General features: G+C 41.3%; 1 protein-coding gene across 1 annotated transcript in view; it reads left to right on the forward strand.

The window, feature by feature from the left end:
- Positions 1 to 7,053, forward strand: part of sspo (SCO-spondin) — a gene marked incomplete at its 3' end in the record, with an annotated part of 37,090 nt that extends 30,037 nt beyond the window's left edge. Inside the window, exons 26-44 of the mRNA XM_020588786.1 lie at positions 465 to 585; positions 727 to 854; positions 951 to 1,092; positions 1,177 to 1,347; positions 1,613 to 1,793; positions 2,006 to 2,081; positions 2,625 to 2,646; positions 2,805 to 2,925; positions 3,101 to 3,314; positions 3,485 to 3,626; positions 3,753 to 3,929; positions 4,163 to 4,357; positions 4,521 to 4,631; positions 4,742 to 4,897; positions 5,378 to 5,536; positions 5,623 to 5,787; positions 5,893 to 6,084; positions 6,267 to 6,389; positions 6,931 to 7,053. Coding sequence (XP_020444442.1) covers positions 465 to 585; positions 727 to 854; positions 951 to 1,092; positions 1,177 to 1,347; positions 1,613 to 1,793; positions 2,006 to 2,081; positions 2,625 to 2,646; positions 2,805 to 2,925; positions 3,101 to 3,314; positions 3,485 to 3,626; positions 3,753 to 3,929; positions 4,163 to 4,357; positions 4,521 to 4,631; positions 4,742 to 4,897; positions 5,378 to 5,536; positions 5,623 to 5,787; positions 5,893 to 6,084; positions 6,267 to 6,389; positions 6,931 to 7,053 — 2,719 coding nt within the window. The remainder of the gene's footprint in view (positions 1 to 464; positions 586 to 726; positions 855 to 950; positions 1,093 to 1,176; positions 1,348 to 1,612; positions 1,794 to 2,005; positions 2,082 to 2,624; positions 2,647 to 2,804; positions 2,926 to 3,100; positions 3,315 to 3,484; positions 3,627 to 3,752; positions 3,930 to 4,162; positions 4,358 to 4,520; positions 4,632 to 4,741; positions 4,898 to 5,377; positions 5,537 to 5,622; positions 5,788 to 5,892; positions 6,085 to 6,266; positions 6,390 to 6,930) is intronic.
- Positions 7,054 to 7,264: the final 211 nt, after the last annotated feature.

Raw genomic sequence — 7,264 nt, forward strand, 5'->3', positions numbered from 1 at the left:
AACTACTGGATGGATTACATGGACTTTACACACGGTGATGATTTTTCCAAATGATGTGATCCTCTAACTTTCCCTTGAGTGCCACCAGCAGGTTGAGATCTTTGGTTCTGAGTGAAATGTCTTGAGGTATTTTAGATGGATTGCTCTGAAATGTATACTGAGGATTTGTGTTGAATAATTTCTACATCCTGGATAATTGTATTAACCTTTTTGGATTTATGACATTCACTAATGACATTGCCAGTAGCCTGAGCTGCACTTTGTGTTTAGTCTTAATTATCAAAATAGTTAGCATGCTAAATTGTGAGTATAAACAGTCAATGTTACCTGGTAATCTGCATGTTAGCATTGCAGAGCATATTGCACACCTTGCCTAAGCATACCCTCAAAGTAAAACTGTAGATTCTCAGTACAATGTTGAGCAGCATGAACACCAGGTGCATTCTCCCATATGTTATTTGCAGGGGTGGAGCCCAGAACCTGAGGAGTATGACAACCTACCACAGCAGAGCCCTGAGGGACACACTAGCAACCCACAAGGCCCATATCTACAGATAGATCTGCTGAAACCATACAACATTACTGGTAAACATTCATGCAAGCCCTTTTGAACAACTACAGACTGAAATACTGCTTTGTATGTTGTGTAAAAATGAATTCCGTTAAATTGTGTACTGTATATCAGCAAAATAATTTAATACATTAAATCTCTCTACCCTTGTGTAGGTGTGTTAACCCAGGGTGGTGGTGTGTTTAGCACATTTGTGTCTAGTTTTTACATCCAGTTCAGCCACGACAGCAGGCAGTGGTACACTTACAAAGAACTTGTCACAGATGCCCGGCCCAGAGCCAAGGTCAGACTTTTAACCAAGTCCAAGTAACTTTCCATCATATAGTATTCTCTGCAGACCACTTATCTTCAACTTGATGTGTAACCTTTCTCCCTCCAGGTTTTTCTTGGTAACCATGATGATCGAGGGGTGGCTGAAAACAGACTGGACAGGATGGTGATGGCTCGGTTTGTTCGCCTGCTGCCACATGACTTTCAGAATGGCATCTACCTTCGACTTGAGATTATGGGCTGTGCCGATAGTTAGTAGTTTTAATGCTAGCTTGTTGGTGTTTTGTCTGTGAATTGTTCTCAAATGTAAACTGCTCTCCTCTCATCTCCTTCAGGCTATCACTGGCTGACTACCTCCATCCCCCCCTCACCAGTCTCTCCAGTGGGTGGTTGCAGAGTAAAGGAGTTCCAGTGCAAAAACGGTCGCTGTGTACCAGCCGGTCCACTGGGAGTACTCTGTGACGGAGTCAATGATTGTGGGGATGGTTCAGATGAGATGCACTGTGGTGAGCCTCCCAGCCTAACATAACTTTTATTGATCTATTGTATGAAATGCATGCTTACACTAACTTATTAATGTTTTTCAATTTATCAGTGGAGCAAGTTTGTAAAGTTGCATTATTTCCTTCTTTTATTCTTATTTGATTTAACAAAGTGTATTTGCATACACTCCAGTCACATTTTCTACTCATGGGCATTGACAGTTACATAAACCAAAAATGAATATAGAAATCATTTTTATCATTTTGCATAACTACATCCCACATGTAGGTATGCAGCCGTCCACTACAGCTGTAAGTCCACGCAGCTGCCCTGCTGGTCAGTTCTCCTGTTCCCCACCAGGGGGCTGCATCATGGCAGCACAGCGTTGTGATGGGATTCCCCACTGCCCCAGAGGAGAAGATGAAGCTGGTTGCCACCCCAGTGACAACATTACTACCAAGTCAGACAGGTGGGGGATTGGTTTTGCTTCTAGTAGTCTTAATGTTAATTGTAACAGTGTAGAAGTAACTTGAAACTATTTGAAACATTATGTGCTTGCTCATCTTTTTTTTCTTGTCTGTATTTATTCAGCAATTTTTTACTCTGTTGTGCTGTAAAGTTGTCAAATACGACTTCATGTGTTGGATTTACTGTTCTTCTTTGTTGTGTGATAATTCACAGACCATATACTCCCACCCCAAGTCCTCTCAGGACTCCACATGTGTCTGCTGTCACTCATCCTGCAAAAACATCAGCAGTAAGGAAACATTTAAATGAAACAACACATCCTTCAAAATCTGTATTTTGGTGTCACTGGTGTTTATGCTATATAAATACCCCTTTTTTTCATTTTAATGTCACTTACAATTAACAAAGATTTACCTGTTAAGATACATACAGTATGAGCCAACCAGGGTTAATTACAATATGGATACCTGCAAATAAAGAACAGCTTTATACAACGTAGAAAAAAAGCATAATTTTAGAGAAAGATTTGTATGGTTGCTGAAAAAGCGTGTGATCTTATATGCCCTTATTTGTTTAAAGGCTAAAAAATGTTTCACTTTGCAGTGAAGATTGTAAAATCATTAGAATTAGTATATTAAGTTCAGCTGCAGTAAAATCTACTGTGTACTAATTATTTAATGCCTGAGTAATAATTCTATAGATAGCTATGATGTATGTAAATTAGATTCACTTTTATAGATCTCATATGTTAGATTTCTTTTTTTTTAAACTACAGGTGTTAATATAGCTACATGTCAATGTATGCGTAACTTGTATTATGTTGTATCTACAGGATGGTCGCCCAGGATATCAGGGTGAGTGTTACTGTACATGCAATTTAAATGGATTTATTTTTTGTGGAGTTTTTTGTGTTGTGAGAACCTCAGTATCTTTTAATTTCTTCAAATCCTTAAATGGGCTGTCTTCAGTATTCAGCCAGCTAGATGGTATTAAAATTCATCATATTCTTCAGGCATCTGCTCTTCTCCCCTCGGACTGGAGGATGGGAGAATTCATTATGGTCAGCTGACTTCATCCTCACATCGGGACAACAACCCCGCTGATGCCGGACGACTAAACATCATCCCTAACATGTGAATGATTTGAGATTTGAATGGCTGTTGCTCCTGAAGCATATGCAGTAATAGGCTGAACATGTTTGTGTTTTTTTGCATGAATTTCAAAGCAATGTAAAATAAATACTGTTAGCATTTTTTCAAGCCGAATATAAGGCAGACAGAAAAATGAGAAACCATATCTTCTGTGCAGTCAGACCATGGAGCCTGGATGGAGTCCTTTGCCTACAGATGCCCAGCCATATTTTCAGGTGGACTTCCTGGAGCCCACATGGATCTCAGGGGTGGTGATGCAGGGCAGTGAACGTATGTGGGATTACCTCACTAAATACCGCCTGGCCTTTGCACTGCACAGCAGCCTCTTCACAGATTACACTGAGAATGGAAAGCCTGATGGCCCTATTAAGGTATTTGTAGTAAATCAGGATCAGGTGATTCTGTATTTGCATACATCTTCATACAGTGAAAGGTTTTATGGACACATTCAGACATGGTAGAAAAAAAACAAAAAAAATTGTATTATTCTTGGAAGAAAAGCCTCACTACATGTGTAAGTGTCTTCTTGGTTGTGATGTAGATGTTTCAGGTGCGAATGGTGGGCAGGGCCCCTGTGACCCGCTGGCTTGATCGGCTGGTCAGAGCTCGCTACCTGCGCATCTTTCCTGTGGAATTCAGGCACACTTTCTACCTGCGTGTGGAGATTCTTGGCTGCAGAGGAGGTCAAGAATTCAACCAAATACACAACAAAATGATAATAAATAAAATTCTCAGGAATCATAAATCTCTAACTAATCTGTAAACCTCAGCTTCACATCTTGAATCACCTTTTCCTCCTGCTCTTGTAGATGAGCTGGTGACACCCAGCAGTTTTATTACATCTCCCTCTGGTGTTGGGAAAGTGACAGTGCAGCGCTGTAATCCAGGCCAGTTTGCATGCCAGCACAGCGAAGAGTGTGTGTCTGTCTCCGTGCTTTGTGACGGTCGACCGGACTGTAAAGACGACTCTGACGAGATCAACTGTGGTTAGAGCTGATGGATATTATTTAAAACATTTCATTCTTGTTTTTTTGAGACATGCCAGACAACTCATGCCAATTTCTAGTCTCCTTGTGGAACCAAGCAATTGAAACCATTTAGATCAGAGAGACGATTTGATAGATTATTAGTTAAAACAGACAGTGCCTTTCCTCCTCCAGAGTGTTCACATTTCTTGCTTTTTTTGTCTTTGTCTCTTTCTGCTCATTTTTGTTTTTAGGTACAGTGTCAACAACAGGCTTTCCAGGGCTGCAGAACCAGACTAGCTCTATAGGAAGACCAGGTTTACATGGTGACAGAACAACAGGTGCCCCAGGCGTCCATACCACCAAGTCCCAAGGTGGCCTTCCTGGTGTGGCTACATCAGAGGTCACAGGTCAACCTGGCCTTCAGAAGACTACAGTCCCAAGTACTGGTAACTATAATCGGCTGATAATCACATTTTCACTCAGTGTAACAAGTTGATAACTTTAAACGTCTCAGTTTTATTCAAACACTTTATTCAGTTTTAAGATGTGTCTATTTGCAATGTACACCTGATCAGTTTTTTTTTTGTTTTTTTTGTCCTAAATGATCAGGCAATTGGACAAGCAAACCTTCCATCTACCCAGGGGCCACCACAGGTCAACCTGGACTGCACCTTGCTACAACTCTTCACTCTGGAAGGCCTGGTCTACAAACAACAAAAAGTCTGGGAGCCTTGCTTTTTATCATACAACCAGACAGGACCTGTGGATCAACACCCTCCACTGTATAGAATAGATGTTTATTGTTCTCTCTGTTTTCTATTTGTTTACAGCCCCGTCAATCACCACAACCCCCGCTGATGGTGGCCTACCCAGAGTGCTTTGTGTGGAGGGCCAGTTTGAATGTCGGTCATTTGGCTGTGTGGACTCTGCGCAGGTGTGTGATGGCAGACAGGACTGTTTGGACGGGTCAGATGAAGAACGCTGTGGTACGCATCAACACCCTGGTGAATGGAAGTACAGAGGAATGCACTTAGCAGTACTTAAATTTTACTAACACTGAAAATGCAGAGAAATCACAGTGGTGAAGATTTACACTACTGTGCAAACATTTTAGATACTAAAAGTAAAGGATGCTTTCAGAAATAACACCATGTTAATGCAAGTCCACATGAAGCACATCAACCACAAAAAAATCATATCAACATTTAGTGTTAACATCCTTTACCTTTGAAACAGCACTAGTTCTCTGATAGAGTTTTTGAAGGTTCTCGGACGGTAGCTGTCCAGGCATCTGGAACTTGCCTCAGCTATTCTGTGGATTTAGGCTGTCTCTGTGTTTTGTCTCATCATGTGATCCCAGATGGACTCCATGGTGTTAAAAGTGAAGTTATAAATTGATTATTTAAAATGTCATGCAGTATATAAGTTGAATGAAGTTCTGTTATTTTATTACTATGTCTCATCAGGTGCCACAGCCAGACCACTGGTGACTTCCCAGCACCCTGTAGTGCCCAGCCCATGCTCTCCCAAGCAATTCCGCTGTAACAGTGGGGAGTGTGTTCACCTGGACCGCAGGTGTGACCTGCAGAAGGACTGTGTGGATGGGTCAGATGAGAAAGGCTGTGGTAGGTTATAATTCTACCTCCAAATTGGTGATGAGACCAATCAGGCAAATACTAATATTCTTTATGTACTTTTTCTTCTCCTCCAGTGGACTGCATCATGTCCCCATGGACAGCTTGGAGTGCATGCAGTGTGTCCTGTGGTCTGGGTTCCTTGTTTAGACAAAGAGACATATTGAGGGAGGCTATACCTGGAGGGGCCTGTGGTGGAGCCCAGTTTGACAGTCGAGCCTGCTTCCCTCAATCATGTCCGGGTCTGTTCTTTGAAGCTGATTTCAGATAGGATGAATCAATCACAAATACCTGATATCTGGTTTAATGGCTACCTCATTTTCATTGTCTCCTGTGTCCTCTTGTAGTTCATGGTCAGTGGTCAGAGTGGACAGAGTGGTCAGAGTGCGACGCTCAGTGTGGAGGTGGAGTCAGACAGAGGAACAGAACTTGCTCTGCTCCCCCTCCTAAAAATGGTGGGTGGGACTGCGAGGGCATGACCCTGCAAAGCCAGGGTTGTAACAGTCAACCCTGCACCAATGACACTGGCACACAGACAGGTGACTGCCAAACAGCAAGTTTTGTTGATTGTGTTTAAAGCCTGTGGGTATTTGTTTTTAGCCCAAGGGGCAGCAGATCAATAACTAATCGCCTTGTTCATTTAATTGCTACAAAATTAAGTCTGTAAACTGTCTCTGTTCTGTGTTAACATACAGTACTAACAAACTGAGTGGTTGTTCAGGTTGTCTCAATGGCATGGTGCTAGTAACTGAGCAAGACTGCCAGGCTGAGGGAGTCCAGTCTTGTCCTTCTACCTGCTCACATCTTAGCTTGACCAACAATTGCACTGCAGCATGTGTACCAGGTAGGACACACACGGTAATTGAAGTGTCATATTATAATGTTTGTGCAGTTGAATTCACAACATTATTTTGAATCTGAATGGGAACTAGCATGGGAAAAGTACAAAGGTTGGGCCCCATCACAATTCATTATTGCATATACAGGAATCAAGTGCATAATAATGCTTCTTTTAGAAGTTTATATAGCTTCGCATTTGCTCAAGAGATATTATTGATTGGTATTGTGATAACTGCCAGGATAATCAAGCCATATTTTAGAAATGTTCAGGGTTTTTTGTCAGTGTTCCCTAAATAAAAATAATCTCTTGTTGTTCTGTTTATTAAGCAAAGTAAAGATGAGGATGAATAATGCATGAGAAACTAGGCCAGTGAGACTAAATAAAATTTTCTATGGTTTATTGTGTTATTTGATTTCTGAATGTGATTCATACACTCTAAGCCTCACTTGAATCAATGTCTGTCATTATGTTGATAGAAGGAAAGTTGCTTAAATTTAATGGTCCCTAAAACACTAATTAAAATGTCAATTATGTATTTCTACAGGGTGTCATTGTCCCGATGGTTTGCACCTTCAGGAGGGACAGTGTGTAAATGCAAGCCAATGTGTCTGTCACTGGGACGGCCAAACTCTGCAGCCAGGACAAACAGTCACCAGTGCACCACATGGTGAGAGACACCAACATGTCAGGGCCTGTGTTTTTATAACTGATGGCATTGCTAAAATGTTTTCTTAAACTTATGATAAATTATGGGTTTATTTCTCTTGGAGGGAGTCTTATTTTTCATATTTAGTTTTTAAAGTTCACTTAAAGTCTTCTCAGCAATGTGTTGGATACTGGCTACTGCCTCAGCTTTTGCTCTTAATAACTAACTGTAA

The sequence above is a fragment of the Monopterus albus genome, unplaced genomic scaffold (genome assembly GCF_001952655.1).
Source record: "Monopterus albus unplaced genomic scaffold, M_albus_1.0 scaffold627.1, whole genome shotgun sequence".
Lineage (NCBI taxonomy): Eukaryota > Metazoa > Chordata > Actinopteri > Synbranchiformes > Synbranchidae > Monopterus > Monopterus albus.